At 45.8% G+C, this 17,720-nt stretch overlaps 1 protein-coding gene across 1 annotated transcript; it reads left to right on the forward strand.

Moving 5' to 3' along the window:
* The first annotated feature begins 10,188 nt into the window (after window positions 1–10,188).
* On the forward strand, window positions 10,189–17,491 carry LOC118595337 (acyl-coenzyme A thioesterase 5-like). The gene is made up of 3 exons (XM_036205714.1): window positions 10,189–10,847; window positions 13,733–13,935; window positions 15,795–17,491. Exons 1-3 carry the CDS (start codon window positions 10,391–10,393, stop codon window positions 16,398–16,400), a joined length of 1,266 nt encoding a protein of 421 aa, XP_036061607.1. The 5' UTR covers window positions 10,189–10,390; the 3' UTR covers window positions 16,401–17,491.
* The last annotated feature ends 229 nt before the right edge of the window (window positions 17,492–17,720 follow it).

A 17,720-nucleotide genomic window follows, 5' to 3' on the forward strand; every position in this document is an offset into this window, starting at 1 on the left:
GATCTTGGTTTCAGATAGGAACCATGTGCGCTAGCAGGTATCCTTAAGCATGGGAAGCTTCTGTCAGGACTTGCCAGATGGAGATAATTTTACCCTTTAACAGCCACTTTGGGGCCAGTGAAGAGCCTGATTCCATGTATGAAGAGACCAGGGACTGGGAAATAAGAGTCGCTGTATTTCTGAGATGTCTGGCAAGTCATCTTGCTGAGTCCGGTCAGGGGAAAAGCCTATGGACTATATTAATAATCGCCTCCATTTGGAGGGTTAGTATGCTAACCACTTGGAGTCCCCATGAGCTCCATTCAAATATTTGCAGCCGGCTATATCTCTACCTTAAATAAGATTTACTGTATCCCAAGGATTACTAACGTGAGATTGGGAGTGGACCACGATGTCAGAGAAAAGGCGTGAAGCACAGCTGCAACTTCCACAGCAGCAGATCGTCCTCTGATAGAGACAGTGACTCACGGCCGGTGAAAGGATGATAAAAGGAGCTGGTGGCGGCGCTGGTGGCGGCGCTGGTGGCGGCGCTGGTGGCGGCGCTGGTTACTGGCAGAAACGTCACAGGCCACAGCCACGACTACCTAGTTATGGAGAGAGAGCTTTATTTGGGGGAAGAGGGGACCGGGCCTGGGGAGGGGAGAGAGAGCAGAGCGGAGAAAGCAGAGAGAGAGGATGGGGTTCTGCGTCGGCTTTTAAGGCACAGATGGTCTGACCACGCTGCGCGTAAGACCGCGACACCCTGAACTGCGCAGGTGCAGTCAGGTAGCTGGAGTAAGGGCAGGATTCTAACTAACAGCAGAAACCGACCCTGGGAGCCTCAGCACTAGGGGCCTGAGGTTTTGTAGGCTTTGAAAGTGGCCGGGCGGTGGTGGTGCACGCCTTTAATCCCAGCACTCGGGAGGCAGAGCCAGGCGGATCTCTGTGAGTTCGAGGCCAGCCTGGGCTACAGAGTGAGTTCCAGGAAAAAGGAGCAAAGCTACACAGAGAAACCCTGTCTCAAAACAAAACAAAAAGTGGAAGAATGTTAGATTTGAGAACAGAGTAAAGAAATAAAAGTCAAGAAGAAGAGCAAAGTCTGCCCTCAGCACATGAGACTATTTCCTAGCAGAGCAGCGAGTGATCGGATCCAAATGGGAGGGGGATGGCCGGGCACTTAGAGGAGTGGGCAAGGAGCTCGGGTCCGAGGAAGTCAGTACAGCTACCGGGGGTGTGTGCATGTTAAGATGTTTGGGGTTTTTTGCTCTTTTGGGGGGTGGCCCGCCACCCAGCTCCCAAACAAATCACACACAGAGACTTATTCTTACTTATGAATGCCCGGCCTTAGCTTGGCTTGTTTCTTGCCAGCTTTCCTTAACTTAAATTATCCCATCTACTTTTTGCACCTGGGCTTTTTCTGTTCTCTTACTTCTGTAAATCTTCCTCTTACTCCATGGCTTGCTGGGTGGCTGGGTGGCAGGGTGGCTGGCTCCTGGGGTCCTCCTCCTTCTCTGGCTACTTCCTCTTTTCACTCTTCCATCTCCTTCCTCCCAGATTTCTCCCTCTATATATCCTCTCTGCCTGCCAACCTGCCTGTCCTTCTCCTCCTTGCTATTGGCCAGTTCTTTATTAGACCATCAGGTGTTTTAGATAGGCACACTCACACCGCTTCACAGAGTTAAACAAATACAACATAAACAAAAGTAACACACATTAAAGTAATATTCTATGCTGGGTGTTGGTGGTACAAACCTTTAATCCCAGCGCTTGGGAGGCAGAGGCAGGTGGATCTCTGTGAGTTCGAGGCCAGCCTGGGCTACAGAGCAAGATCCAGGAAAGCTAGGACTGTTACAAAGAGAAATCCTGTCTCAAAAGACAAAATAATAATCATAATAATAATAACAACAATATTCTACTAAATTTCCCCCTTTTCATCTAAATGAAAAGGAAATGGTTTTAACTTAAACATAGTAAGACTTTATACAATAACAATGATCAAGTAAGGATTATATTCACAATATTCTGTCTCAAAGGCTGCAAGAATATATTACTGAGATTCAGCTGGATATTAAAGCTATACCTAGGAATTTCAAGGTGTTTTTCTAGAGGCAAGCCATTTATTATGAAATATTTGGTGTTATCCAGTTTTTAATATGTCAGCTGTCTTCTGCTATGAAATTCTTGTGTGCCCAAATACTATAGACCATTTTAGCAAACAGCTAAGCTTCTCAGACACCGATCCACTAGGTAACAACCTTCCCCCCTCCCCCCATGCCTGCCTTGAGATTTCTATCAGGGTCCAAACGTGCTACAAGCGGCTGAGGATTCTAATCTGAGAGATATCAAATGAATCTAAGCACACTGAGTTCTTTAGTCCATTCACTTCATTCTTATAAGTCAATTCTATCTACACACTTTCAGCCCTGTCCTCACATTCAGCTTCTCTCTGTGCCCAGTTTTCCTGTCCTCATACTTTTAGTAAGGCCTTATGTGTTTTGACCTGATCTTCATCCTCTGTTCCCTCGTCCTCCATCTATTGTTGGTTATGGTGGTGCTGCTTGTGACTGGCCGCCACACAAGGCGGCAAATGCCAATGGAGGAGCATGCTGGAGGAAAGTCATGAGCCATGGTTACCTTTTTAGAGCTTTATTGGGAGAGAGGGGGAGAGAGGAGAGAGGGAGAGAGGGGGGGGGGGGGACCAGAGAATCAGAGAGACCACACAGAGGGAAGAGAGCAGAAAGAGAAAAGGGAGAGACACACAGAGGACCTGCCCGCTTTTTAAGGCTGGGCCACTGTCCCAGGCTGATGACGTAATTAAGGACAGAATCCTTACATCTATATCCTTCCTGGCTCTATACGCCTGGCCCTGATAAACTCTACAGGACATATGCTTTACCCTCTACTGAACCTCTGTCTTCCTCCTTTTCTCTGGACACGTGGTTCTGTGTCTGCCTCTGGAATTTCACTCTTACTGCACTTGATCATGCAAGCAGCCCTAATGTCCTCAGTCAATCTCTCTGCCATGCCCCTAGGCCTGATGGCAGGGGATGGTATGAGCTTCATTTGCACAACAAACATCTGGGAACCTGCTTGTCTCCTAGGATCAGCGGGGGCTGTTAGTACCTAGTACCTCCTACAGCTTGGGCAGTAGAAACTGAGTAACCACTGACCCATTATAGTTGAGTAGAAAATTAAACAGGACTCTAAGCTGGTAAATGGAGGGAGTTACAGCAGGAGTGGGTATCTCTAGTTTTCTCTTTGAGGATGGGTTTGGCCTTTTTCTTGCATGCTTTCTGTTGGTTGTGTGTGCCAAAGGAGGAGAGTGCTGGTTGGCGGAAGAATCATGAGCCATGGTTACCTTTCTAGAGCTTTATTGAGAGAGAGAGGGAGAGAGGGGGGAAGAGAGACAGAGAGAGAGAGAGAGAGAGAGAGAGAGAGAGAGAGAGAGAGAGAAGAAGAAGAGGAGGGGGAATACAGAAGGAGAGAGTGTGGAAAGAGAGCGCACAGAGCGCACACCCGCTTTTTAGGCTGGGACATAATTACAGACAGAATCCATACACTTTGTCTATGGGTTTGTCTACAACAGGATCTCTATGTATCCCAGACTGGCTTGAATTGCAATGATGCTCCTGTTTTTTTTAGTGCTGTTTGCTTTTAGCTACTGGATGACAAGTGACCAAATATTGGGCACCATCCAACTTGGCCTTCCCAAGCTTCAAAACAGTACGACATAAATCTCTGTTCTTTATAAATTATCCAACCTTATGTGTTTCCTTAGAGAAGCAAAAACAGCTTAAAATAAAAGTAACCCGGTGTTGGTTAAATCAGCGCTGCTCGTGGCTGGCCATGCCGACAGAGGGGTGTGCTGGTTGGGGGAAGAATCACGAGCCATGGTTACCTTTCTAGAGCTTTATTGGGAGAGAGGGGGGAGAGAGACAGAGATAGAGGAAGAGAGACAGAGAGAGACAGAGAGACCACACAGAGGGCGGAAAGAGAGAAGGAGAGACACACAGAGGGCCCGCCCGCTTTTTAGCCTGGCCCGCAGTCCCAGGCTGATGACGTAATTAAGGACAGAACCCTTACATCCCAAACTTTCACTTATTAAAAAAAAAAAAAAAAAAAAAGCAGGTAGATGGGAATAGGGGCGTCGTTCCTCTCAAAAACTGCTTCCAGCTGACTTTTGGACGTTGGTTGGCTCTTGGGGGAATGGAGAAGGGGAGTCTTCCGAGGTAGACAGGCGTTGTGGGATACTGTCTGCCATCCGTTTGTTCTGGAGACATGTATCCCTCTTGCTTGTGGCTGGGAACCTTCTGTCTCGCAAGATGTGAAAAAAGCTTAGAGAGAAAAGAATCATTATTATTTTATGTTGGTAGATCCGGCCTGTCCAGATGGATTTTGAAACTTGTTCAGCTTTATCAGAGACAGATCATTTATAGCACCTGTTTCCTTTACTAGTTTGGCACCCAGGAGACAGGTTAAAGCATCTCATAGTAATAGATGTTTACATTAGAGTTTTTTTGTAGCGCCCAGACACTTTTGGGTCTGGGGGTATAAATACCTTTTAGTTGTTAGTTTCTTACTTGATCTTTGGACTCCAGTTCTGTGGTGGTCCTGTATCATTGGCTGAACAGGGAACTGGGGAGAGAAAAGCTTGTGGTGCATAAGAACTTATGTTTTTTTAATTAGGGACAAGGCAAAGATCATGGTCCTATCTGTATGCACATGAGAAACACAGGCAGTAACTTTGAAATGAGACAATGAGCTCTTATCTTAGTTGGAAATCTTTTTTCATTAAGTAACTCTGAAAGTGCAGTTAAATCTGGTGAGGTAAGTAAGGCTGTCCTCTGTTCCCAACAATAGAAAGGAGGAGTGACATCCTAAAACTCCCAGGACTGAGTCAATGGCTCTGGTGTCCAGAGGAAAGAAATGGATTGCTTCCCTGCTGAGTTCTGGGTTCCCTTCCCTGTCTGTAGCCAAGCCTAGGTTTGCTGGAGGTCTTAGCTTGATGTACCATGCGTCTTGGCGCCTGGGGGCAGTCAGCTGACTGGTTGTCTTTCTAGGTAGCACTTTTAACAAGGCTGTTGATGGCCTGGCAGGGCATTCGCTAGCCTGTGGCCTTTTTTCACTTAAAACAGGGACCCAACAGCTTTCAGGAGTCAGCGAGTGCCAGCACTTGGCAATTTTGTTTTCAGGCTTTTATCTATTCCCTGGCACACCTTAAACGCCACAGATGACTCTTTTGCCCATGGGGTCAGGAGCATTGCTCTCCAGATGCTTAAGTTTTAGTCAGGGAGGTCTAGAGAACAAAAGACTGATTTTACTCCATGACCTGAATTTTTTTTTTCTCCTGATGATTGGTGGCTTAAGGACAGCTTTTGGAAGATCTGCCAGTAGGCAGACTGTAAACCAATCCTTTTGGAAGACTTGCCTGAGGCTATAAGCTGATTTTTTGGCTTAGGAGCCGTCCTGACTACTGTAAACTTAATTGTATGGATCTTAGCCACTTTCAGACCCGCCTGTGCTTCTTAAGGCAGTTTGAGAATGAGTGGGTGGACTTAAGGTGAGTTAGGTAGGGCTAGAGCCTTAGAAGTCGCCCAAGCCCACTTTGAGCCTGCCCACTGCCGGCTGAAGTTGGATAGAAAAGGTTGCAAGTGGCTGGTGCAGAAGTGGGTAGGAAGAAGGGTTTAGCGATTTAGCAGAAAGCTTGGGGATAAAGTAACTTTTTATTTGCCCGTTCGCTGGCAGAAATTCCCACAACTCTGTTATGCGGCCAGATTTACTGGTACCCACCCAATCCGCCAATGTAAGTGGGTGGTATCCACCCCTTTGTCCCATGGCTTTTGACCATTGGCTGGCAGAAGTTCCTGCAATGCTGTTGAGTGGCCATATTTATTGGTACCCGCACCATCTGCCAATGTAAGTGGGTGGTATCCACCCCTTTGTCCCATGGCTGTAACCAAGAGAAAATTTAAAAATTAAAATAACAAACTGGGATCAGACTTCAACTCGGGCATCCCGGAGAGTGGAGTAAGATCTAAGAATCAGCTCAAGTACACCATCCTCTTCGTCAGGGGATGGGAGAGCTGCAACTACTCTGCAGCTGGTCCACCTGGTAGACTCGAGACGACATTTTTCTTCTCATCAGGAGCAAAAATGTGCCTGCCATTGCCAACCCAGCCCGAGGACAACCCCCGGGGTGTCCGTTGCAAAGAATATAGCTCAGACTACAGCCGCGAGAAGGGCAGACGCACTGTGAAGAATCATGGCAGTAGTTGTATAGGGGTCCAGCGGAGGCAAGGGACGCTTGAGGTCTTGCGGTCTGGCTGGACAGGGCTGCAAGCGGCAGCAGTCAGCAGGTCCTCGGTGGTGTATACTATACGAGTCTGAACGGCACCAAATGTTGGTTAAATCGGCGCTGCTGGTGGCTGGCCACCGCCCACGGTGGCCATGCAGCGGAGGAGCGTACTGGAGGAAAGTCACGAACCATAGTTACCTTTTTAGAGCTTTATTGAGAGACAGAGGGAGAGAGGGAGAGAGAGGGGAAGAGAGAGAGAGAGAGAGATGGAGAGAGACAGAGAGACTGTGTGGAGGGCAGAAAGAGAGAAGTGGGGGCACAGAGGGCCCACCCACTTTTTTAGGCTGGCCCTCGTCCAAGTATGATGATGTAATTAAGGACAAAACCCTTACATCCAGTATTTTTTTATATAAGATCTTTATTGACAGATAATTCACATAGTATATAAATTTCCTGTTTGCACAATTTGATAGAATTTAGTCCAGCTGTGAGACGTTTGTCCTTAATTGCGTCATCATCCTGAGACACGGTCAAGCCTGTAAACCTGGGGGACCTTCTCTGTGCCACCCCCTCCCTTCTTCCCCCTTCTCTCTTCCCTCTGTGCAGTTTCTGTCTCTCTCTCTCCCTCTCTTTCTCAATAAAGCTCTAGAAAGGTAACCATGGCTCGTGATTCTTCTGCCAGCAACGCTGCTTTAACCAACATCTGGAGTTTAACCAACACCAGCATCCTCATAGGCCCATGACATCATCACCACTTCCTCTTTTGGAACATCGCTGTCTTCAATTACTTTCTTCCCTTCCCTTCCCTTTCTTTCTTTCTTTCTTTCTTTTTGGAATGCCGAATGCCATTTATTAAGGGAGGGAGGAGGTCTTCAATACAGTCTTACAGCACAATGGGAGAACCCCAAGGGCAGAAGTTTGCTTCTGATTTTTTTTTTTTTTTTTTTTTTTTTTTTTTTTTTTTTTTTTAGCTCAGGATCGAACCCAGGTCCTTGTGCTTGCTAGGCAAGCACTCTACCACTGAGCTAAATCCCCAACCCCACTTCTGATGTTTTACAATCTTGCATCTAAGCTGTTAATGCCCAATATGCAGGATACACAGACAAGGAACTTCCCTTACGCATTCAGGAGGGTGGAATCTCCCAGGGAATTAGCAAGAGGAGGAAATCAAGGTCAAGGTCATCAAGCAAGGCAACAGTAACACAGTATTTAAAATTTTAGTTTTTTGTTAAAAAAACAAAACCCTGCTACTGAATCCTCGCAAGGGCCGGACTTTGCCTATATCTTATTTACCCAGTGTCTACCCATGGCTGATGTGTAAAATTAAAACACAAATATAATAAATAAAAAAGGAGAATAATAATAATAATAATAATAATAATAATAGATGTGGGGAAAGGCGACAATTTCTCAGGCTACAAAGCAAAAAAAAGAAGAAGAAATCTCCTTGGGTACACTGAGGGCAGGTGGGGGATGGAGGATGGGAACTTAAGGGAGCAGGTTGGGCAGGATGGGTGCAGGAGGCAGTTTGCAGGTGGGATACAAGGCTAGGGAGAAACCTGGTGCCAGGGAAATTCCCAGAAATCCACAAGGATGACCCCAGCTAAAGACCCCTAGCAAGATTGCAGAGGGCACCTGATCTGGCCTTCTCCTGTAATCACATTGGTGACTACCCTGTCATCACAGAACCTTTATCTAGTAACTGATGGAAGCAGATGCAGAGATCCACAGCCAAGCACTGGGCTGAGCTCTGAAAGTCCTCTTGAAGAAAGGGAGAAGGGATTGTACCAACAAGGATGGGAGTGGAGGGGAGGGGTTAAAATCATGACCGAGGAACCCACAGAGACAGCTTACCTGAGCTCATGGGAGTACATGGACTTTGGACCTATAGTTAGGGAACCTGCATGGGATTGACCTAGTCCCTCTGCGTGTGTGTGGTGTGTGTGACAATTGTGTAGCTTAGTCTGTTTGTAAGGTTCCTAGCAGTGAGATCAGGACCTGTCTCTGGCACTTAGCTGGCTTTTGGGAACCTGTTCCTCATGGTGGATTTACCTTTTCCAGTCTGTATACAGGGGGAGGAACTCAGTCCTACCTCAACTGGATGTGACTTGCTATGCTCAAACGGCACGATAGTAGGGAGGGGAAACTGTGGTTGGTATGTAAAATAAATAAAAAATGATAATTAAAAAAGAAAAAAATCTGAGAACCGGTAGATGGTACAACATGCTTAGCTGACTGTCTCCATGACGTTGTTCATCCTAAGTGCTTGGATTATGTGATAGAATAACCTATACAAGATAGCTGGGGTTGGGTTGGGGATTTAGCTCAGTGGTACAGCACTTGCCTAGCAAGCGCAAGGCCCTGGGTTCGATGCTCAGCTCCAAAAAAAAAAAAAAAAGATAGCAGGTATAGCCGGGCAGTGGTGGTGCACGCCTGTAATCCCAGCACTCAGGAGGCAGAGGCAGGAGGATCTCTGTGAGTTCTAGACCAGTCTGGTCTACAGAGCTAGTCCAGGACAGGCACCAAAGCTACAGATAAACCCTGTCTCGAAAAAGAAAACAAACAAACAAACACCCAAAAAAGAAAGCAGGTATAACTAAGGTACTAATAATAATGTAAGGCTGAATTCCCATAATCTCATAAAGGATGAATCTGATATATATAGAAAATTTTAGATTAAAGCCTTTGCAATTAAATGAAATCTTTAAAAATTACCAGTTGAACCCACGCAAAAGTAGCACACGCCCTTAATCCTAGCATTTGAGAGGCACATCTCGGAGTTGGAGGCTAGCCTGGTCTAACAGAGTGAGTTACACAAAGAAACACTGTCTCAAATAACCAAAAGAAAAGAAAGAAAGAGAGAGAGTGAGAGAAGGAGGGAGGGAGGGAGGGAGGGAGGGAAGGAAGGAAGGAAGGAAGGAAGGAAGGAAGGAAGGAAGGAAAGAAGGGAGAAATCTTTGAGCTCTTTAGACCACTGGGAGTGTGCCTAGAAATGTTGTGGAAGCCTAAGGTCTTTTTTCTAACTTGTGACGTGTGCACAGGTGGACCACATTTTGCCATCTAGTATGCCCACTAGAGGTCTCAAAAACGGGAGGCCCCAGATCTTGGATTGCATTACAGAAACTTTAAACATTTTCTCCTCTTAAATTAATATCCTGGGATATCTCGTTGCAGTAAAGCAAATCTGACTAAACAATTATCTTTTGGAAAGAGAAAAAAAAAAAAAAAAGCAAAAACAAAACAAAACAAAAAACCAACTCTAGGGCAGAAGTGGCTCCTCGGGTCTGGTAGTGAGAGATCTGCTTCTGGATCTTGTCCTGATAAGGATACGCCCACATGATTGGGTGTGTAAATTCTCTTTACACAGTCGACCTATTCTTTTCCTATGTGTCTTTGCTGTTTCAAAGTGTCTGTCAAATCTTGTGTGGTAGAAACTTAGTGACCACTCACCAGTATGGTTGAGTAGAGACTTAAAAGAGGACGCTACCCAGAACTGGAGGGAGTTACAGCAGGAGTGGGCAGCTCTAGTTCCTCTTTGAAGGATGGGATTGGCCTTATGCTTTGTCTACGGGTTTGTTTGCAACAGTATCTCTCCAAGTATAGCAGACTGCCTTGGAATTGCAATGATCCTCCTGTTTGTGAGTGCTGTTTGCTTTTAGCACTGAATGACATGTGACCAAGTATTGGCCCCCATCCAACTTGGCCTTCCCAGGCTCCAAAACTGTAAGACATAAATCTCTGTTCTTTGTAAATTATCCAACCTTATATATTTCCCTAGAGTAGCAAAAACAGCTTAAAATGAAAGTAACACGGTATTTAAAAGTTTGTTTGTTTAAAAAACATAAACCTTGTACTGATCCACGCAAGGGCCGGACTTTGCCTCCATCTTATTTACCCAGTGTGTACAGATCCTCACCACCACGTGCTCAGAATCCTGTGTCCTGGCTCAGCCCGACTGCGACTCTGACCTCTCTCTCCTGTCAGCCCGATTTCGGTCCGTTTTGTTTCTGCAGTGCACCGGTCCAGAACTCCCAGGGAGCCACCAGGTCGGCTCCGCAGCAGGCCAGGCTCCGCTCCGGACTCGCGTGACCTCCAGCCCCCGACTCCGAGCTCCCCATGGCGGCGACGCTGAGCCTGGAGCCCGCGGGCCGCAGCTGCTGGGACGAGCCGCTGAGCATCGCCGTGCGCGGCCTGGCCCCCGAGCAGCCCGTCACGCTGCGCGCGGCCCTGCGCGACGAGAGAGGCGCGCTCTTCCGCGCCCACGCGCGCTACCGCGCCGACGCCCACGGCCAGCTGGACCTGGCGCGCGCGCCCGCGCTGGGCGGCAGCTTCGCGGGGCTCGAGCCCATGGGGCTGCTCTGGGCCATGGAGCCCGAACGGCCTCTGTGGCGCCTGCTCAAGCGCGACGTGCGGACGCCCTTCGTGGTGGAGCTGGAGGTGCTGGACGGCCACGAGCCCGACGGCGGGCGGCTGCTGGCGCGGGCGGTGCACGAGCGTCACTTCATGGCTCCCGGGGTGCGGCGCGTGCCCGTGCGCGAGGGCCGTGTGCGCGCCACGCTCTTCCTGCCCCCAGGTGAGCAGCCCCCCTCCCTCCTGTGCTGGCAGGTGAGGTGCCTGGGTCCTTCTTCCCCGTCTCCCACGCTCACCAGGGGTCCTTAGCGGTCAGGGGACCCTGGAAAAGCCCTTCTGACTTGGGTTCACGTCTGGGGGAGTCCTGGACTGCAGGTCTCCTCAGGAGCAACATCTGAAGTTGCTTAGGCAAGCAGAGCATCAGGGCTTGCCCAAGCCCCCTGAACTAGAAATCTTCTCTGTGGTGGTAAGCCCCGCGGGTGGTTGTGCACGGGTTCATGTCTGGTATCAATGCTCTAGAACAGTCTTTCAGGAAAGGTGGGCCAGCGCAAGAAGAGGGGAACTTAAGTTCAGTGACTCACAGAGAGATGTTCTAGGGGATTTGGCCAGGGATGTTCATGGCACTCTGAACTGTTGAAATGCTGACAAAAAGCTGTTTGAAGACCATCCAAGGATAAGGATGCTGTATTTCTTACACAACAGTTAATCAGTGATGCTGCGTGTTTTGGTGGCCCCAATATTGCTGTAGAAGACGGTTGGGATGTAAATGGCTCAGGCAGACAGCCTTAAAATAGGGATAGCTATATATTTGTGCAGTAATAATTATGCACAATGTCGGTCTGCATGCTGGCATGCTTACAGCCATGACAACAATGGACTAAATCTCTGAAACTGGAAGCAAGTTCCCACAATTGGACGTTTTCCTTTTTCCTTTGTAAGAGTTGCCATGGTCATTGTGTCTCTTCACAGCAATAAAAACCCTAACTAGGAGAGATGCCTACCTTGAAAATTACACACCTGAGTCTGCAGAGATGGCTCAGCGGTTAAGAGTATTGGCTGCTCTTAGAGGGTCTGTGGGTTCAATTCTCAGCATCCACATGGCAGCTCACCACTGTCTAACTCCAAGTGTAGGTGATCCAACTCCCTCTTCTGGCATCCTTGGGTACAAGGCACACAAGTAGTACACACATATATATGCACCAGTGAAATATCCAGTCACATCAAAGAAGAAATTTTTAAAAACAATTTTTAAAAGTTACAAGCCTTGGCACAGAATATGCAGATATTATCTAACAATGTAGTTCTTTTTTATTTTTTTTTAACATTTATTTATTTAGTATACAGAAGAAGGCACCAGATCTCATTACAGATGGTTGTGAGGCACCATGTCGTTGCTGGGAATTGAACTCAGGACCTGTGGAAGAGCAGCCAATGCTCTTAACCTCTGAGCCATCTCTCCAGCCAAATACAGAAGTTCTTTAAAGATTTTTTTTTTTCTACAGCAAAACCAGTGGTGGGCTGTTGTGGAATAATCATTCTGTACACTGTGAATATGTACTATTCTGATTGGTTTACTAAAAAAGATGACTGGCCAATAGCTAAACAGGATAAGGTAGGACAGTCCTTCCAAATTCCCTGCTTCACAGGAAACTCTGTCAGATATGGTAGGCCTATAGGCCCAGAGTTGAATGCCCCATCATTACAAAGGAACCTTGGGTGACTGTCTGGGCAACCAGCTGTTCCTGTCATTTCTCACATTTTTTTTTCAAAGTCACTTGCCTGCACTTTCTGCTTATTCAGGTAATATTATTTCCTTCTCAGGTATTTGATAGAGTTAAAGACTAGATAGTTATCATCATAGTTTTCCTTAGTTGTGATAAAAGATAAGTTAAGATAAAAACGTTTTGACTCATGGAGATAAGATAGAGTATTTAATTTTGTCAAATATAATGATACATTGTAACTGTAATTCTGACTTGATCACTGTTTGTATTGTGTTTTTTGTTGTTGTTGTTGTTCCTTTGTTTGTTTGGTTTTTCGAGACAAGGTTTCTCTTGTGTAGCTTTGCGCTATTCCTGGAACTCACTTTGTAGACCAGGCTGGCCTCAAAATCACAAAGATCTGCCTGCCTCTGCCTCCTGAGTGCTGGGATTAAAGGCCTGTACCACCACTGCCCAACTTGATAACTATTTTTGTTGTACATAGTTTTTCTATTAAGTCAAATAGGGGGAAAATGCTGTGGACTAATCCTCTTGTACACTGTAAAGATTTGTCTATCAAATTGGCTTAATAAAACACTGATTGTCCAGTAGCCAGGCAGAAATCTTACATGATACAACCAAACTAGGGATGATGGGAATGAAAAGGGCAGAGTGAGGAATTGCCAGCCAGGCACAGAGGGTGCAGGAGATGAACATGCCATGCTACTAAAGGTACCACCACATGGCAGAGCATAAATGAGGAACATGGGTTAACTTAAAATGGAAGAGCTAGTTAGTAATAAGTCTGAGCTACTGACCAAGCATTTACAATATACAATTTATATTAGGCTTCTGTGTGGTAAATTTGGAAGCGGCTGGCAGGTATTTGGGAACAGGTAGTCAGTACATTAAACTTCTGTTTACAGTAGGCTTTGATAAATTAATAGTCAAAAAAATTGAACAGTCATATTTTTATTACAAGCATCAAAAACAGATTTGGGGTGGTTTAAGTAGGAAAAGAACATATTGGGAGGTCACAGATGTAAGAAAACAATTGATAAGGACTTTGGAAAATTGGGACCAGCAAACTGAGAGGATCCAAGGGAGGTTGCACAAGGAGCCATGCATCTAGTCCTGGCACCCAGACAGCAGCTGATATCCATAAAGATGGGCACTCAGAATTGCTGGAGACTCGGTGCAAATGCTGTTGAGCTGACTATATGGTAGACCGCCCCTCCATCTCCTTTGCTCAGAAGCCATGGGCTGCTCAGATGTAATAATATCCAAGGAGGTCTTCTCTCAGAGTAGGAGAGGAGGTTTGGATTCCCATAACGCCCTTCCTTGTTCCCACTTAAATGAAAATGAACTCTAAAATTCATTAGATGACTATTGCTTTCGTTTTCCTAAGGAAATGGACCCTTCCCTGGGATCATAGACATGTTTGGACTTGGAGGTGGCCTTCTGGAGTATCGGGCTAGTCTGTTGGCTGGGAAGGGTTTTGCTGTCCTGGCTCTGGCTTATTATAGCTATGACGACCTCCCCAAGGACATAGATACTCTTCGCCTGGAGTACTTTGAGGAAGCTGTGGACTACCTGCTCAGACACCCCCAGGTTGGATATTATTATCTCTCCGTTTAGAACTATGTTCTTAAAACACCCCTCTGCTACTACCAGGTACGCCTTTTAACCCAGGCGCTCAGACATTGTGAGACAATCCAATCTTCATTTTCAAAGTAGAAAGAAAACAAAATTTGTCAAATGGATGGAATTTCAGGGCATTGTTCTGCTCAGGCAATCTGATGACTGAATACCTCAGATAAAGAGAGGTATTGTGGTTTGTCTGGACAGGGAGCCTGCTGGGACAGGGACACATTTGGCACATAGTGGAAGGTGGCAGGTTGGACAGGTGGCTCAGCCTTTAAGATCACTTGCTGGTCTTCCAAACGACCATGGCTGGGTTGCCAGTACCCAGGACAAGTGACTCATAACTGCCTGTAACTCCAGCTCCAGGGAATAGATCACAGTCACCTGGCTTCTGAGTATAGCTGTGTATACACAGACATAGAGAGGGAAACACACACACACATAAATACACACATCTAATAAAACAAATCTGGCTTGGCTGAGGGATATCACAGGTGGGCTAGGGCCCAGGCGCCGTCATTGCTTTGCTTGAGTGTGTATCTCCAGCCTCTGGTTTTGTCTTGAGTACCAAATGGCTCATGCTTCTGAAGCCCTTACAGTAGGACCTACCATTAACTGACAGATGTCATTCACTTGGCAGACAACAGAGGAGTGAGACAGGGCTACTAATGAGGAAGACAAAATCAGGTCCACCTGAGTTTAGAGTGTAGTGTGGGGCAAGGCGAGGACGGATGTGGAATACAGAAAATGACCTTCAGTGTGAACAAGGAAACAAAGAGGCTACTCATGAAGCCCAGCAGAAGTGAAAGCTGACAGGAGGAGCCTAGTTTGCAAGGTTTGACAGCTTCCCTGTTAGAAGCAGTAGAGTCTTTGTCTGGGAGCTTCTGGTTTTGTAACCATTTCAGTGAAAGCCTAGTAGTGGTCCCACAGAGTCCCACTGCCTCACCCTACAATCATGAAATAGTGTAACTTCAGTAACACTGTCCCCACTCTGCAAAGTCTATCAACGGTTTTGCATTTTAAAAAAAGTCTCCAAAGTCTCATTCACCTAAACACTTGTTTAAAAAATAAGAAACTCTTTGTTTGAAGCATCACTCTCTTCCCCAGCATCTACACATGCATCTCGAACTCTTACTCATAGACAGAATCTTACCTCACTTTACTATGATGCTTACTGGATGATCATGAAGTCATGTGAATGTAGTGCCCACCACTGTACATCCATCACAGATAGAAAAGAAAACATTTTCCTGACCTGTCCACATGAGCTTCATCTAGACCATGGTGTTGCAGAATATTCCTTTCCACTGTGTGAAGATATGCCACTGTGATTGGTTTAATAAGAAGCTGAATGGCCAATAGCTAGGCAGGAAAAGGTTAGGCAGGACTTCTGGAGATAGAGAGGTCTTGGGGAGAAGAAAGTTAGAGTCGCCAGCCAGGCACAGAGGAAGCAGTATTAGTAGTCCAGATTAGAGGTAATCAATGCATGTAAAAGAACATAGAATAAAACATACGGCTTAACTTAAGTCATAAGAACTAGTTAGGAACAAGCCTATGATAAGTCCAAACATTCTTAATTAGTAAGAAGTCTCTGTGGTTATCTGGAAGCTGGGGGTAGGGGGAATAGTTGCACCATGGGACATAGGTGTTAAGCCTCATCTTACCACTAGGGACATTCATTTGAAGAGATTTAATCACCTTTCAAAAGACAGGATGTTGCAGAGGGAGATTCAGGAAAGGCTACCTTGCATTCATAGATTGGCACCACTAACTGTCCTACCCTCTGTATGAACTCATTCCCTTTCTTCTCTCTGTCTCTTTCTTAGGTCAAAGGACCGGGGATTGGCCTGCTGGGGATTTCCAAAGGGGCTGAACTCTGCCTCTCCATGGCCTCTTTCCTGAAAGGCATCACAGCTGCTGTCTTAATCAATGGCTCTGTGGCCAATGTTGCTGGAACATTATACTATAAGGATGAGATCCTGCCCCCTTTGGGCAGAAATCTAGATCTAATCAGGATGACCAAAGATGGCCTTGTAGATACTTTGGATGTCCTGAATAGCCCTTTAGAAGGACCTGACCAGCAGAGCATCATTCCTGTGGAAAGGTCTAACACAACCTTCCTGTTGCTTGTAGGTCAGGATGACCATGGCTGGAAGAGCGAGTTCTATGCCAATGAAATCTCCAAACGCTTACAGGCCTGTGGGAAGGAGAAGCCCCAGATCATATGCTACCCAAAAGCAGGGCATTATATTGAGCCCCCTTATTTCCCACTGTGCAAGACTTCCCAAATCAAGGCTTATAGCGTGCCTGTCGTCTTTGGAGGGGAGCCCAGTCCTCATGCCATGGCCCAGGTAGATGCCTGGCAGAAACTCCAGACTTTCTTCCACAATCATTTGGGTGGTGAAGTGAGGACAATCCCAGCAAAACTGTGATTTTTCTTTGAGTACTGACATTTCTGATTCTTCCTGCAAAGGGCTGCCACTGTTAGTATATTTTCCAATTTTTTCTCCCTCTAATAAAGTCTTCAAGTTTTCCCCCATGAGGTGGTATGGACTGTCTTCCTCATTGGATGGAGGACAGAGTGGTTCCTACATTCTTAGGGTGCTAAGGATTGAGCCCAGGGCTTGTGCATGGTAGGCTAGCACTCTGACACTGGGCTATCCCACTCTACCTTAGAGGGCAGAGATTTGAAGGAAACTTGAGCTGTTGAGAAGCACGTTTGCTCCCTGGTACAGCATGCAACAGGCAACTTCAGGTCTAGGATGAGAAGTCAGTAACATGGACTAGCACTGCCTGCTCTATAATGCAGTGAATAACTCTTTGCTAAATGACAGTTAATAAACAAAGCTTTACTCTACAAGAAAGCATATGCAGTAGCCCCTTGTGTATGTGGGTTCCACATTGCAGATTCTCCCACCCATGGACTGAACTTATATGAAAACAGCACTGTATCTATACTCAACATACAGGGGCCTTTTCCAGCCATTATTCCTTAACCTTGTGGTAATTGTATAGGAGCTATTTGTACAGTGTTTGTGTTCCACTTAGGGACATAAATATGCTGGACATGATCTTAACATTTTAAAGGTTTTCAGATTACATGCCAATTCCTCACCACTTTATATCAAGTACATGAATCATTGCAGTTTGGGATCCAGGTAAACAACTGTACTATTAAAATTATTCTAATGTCAGATTTGAGCTTCTCTTCTTAGAATGGAAGTCAGAACACCTCAGTTACAAATGACTTACTAGTTAAAATTAATGCTGATGAAATAGTTAAAGCAGATAAACATTTACTTTTGTGATTTCTCTTCAGATAAATAAGGACTCTACTAGCAAAGAAACTCTTGGTGTTCCTGTTACCACTATAGACACACAGCTTCAGTGTTTCAAAAGTTGATACAATATTTAGATTGGGACTATGTGATTTATATCATGATAATCATAAAATATGTAAAAATGAGACAACCTGTTATAAATAGTTCAATAAACCTACATGTTTCTTCAGCCTTTAAATGTATTTAAAATGAAGTGCCTTAATTTATTATTGTTATGTTCTAATTCCTTAATTTTACTTACTTATGTTATTTTGGTTTTCTGAGATTGAGTTTCTCTGTATGACAGCCATAGCTGTCCCAGAACTCTCTCTGTAGACGAGGCTGGCCTCGAACTCATAGAGATCTGCTTGCCTCTACGTCCTGAGTGCTATGATTAAAGGTTTGAGCCACCCTGGCCGTCTCTTAATTTTA

The sequence above is a fragment of the Onychomys torridus genome, chromosome 14 (assembly GCF_903995425.1).
Source record: "Onychomys torridus chromosome 14, mOncTor1.1, whole genome shotgun sequence".
Taxonomy (NCBI): Eukaryota; Metazoa; Chordata; class Mammalia; order Rodentia; family Cricetidae; genus Onychomys; species Onychomys torridus.

Excerpts from the sequence above, each read along its gene's own strand:
- LOC118595337 (XM_036205714.1), top strand. The coding sequence starts at position 10,391 with ATGGCGGCGACGCTGAGCCTGGAGCCCGCGGGCCGCAGCTGCTGGGAC. Across the intron at positions 10,848-13,732 it reads CACGCTCTTCCTGCCCCCAG|GAAATGGACCCTTCCCTGGG; the intron begins GTGAGCAGCCCC and ends CGTTTTCCTAAG. Across the intron at positions 13,936-15,794 it reads ACCTGCTCAGACACCCCCAG|GTCAAAGGACCGGGGATTGG; the intron begins GTTGGATATTAT and ends TCTCTTTCTTAG.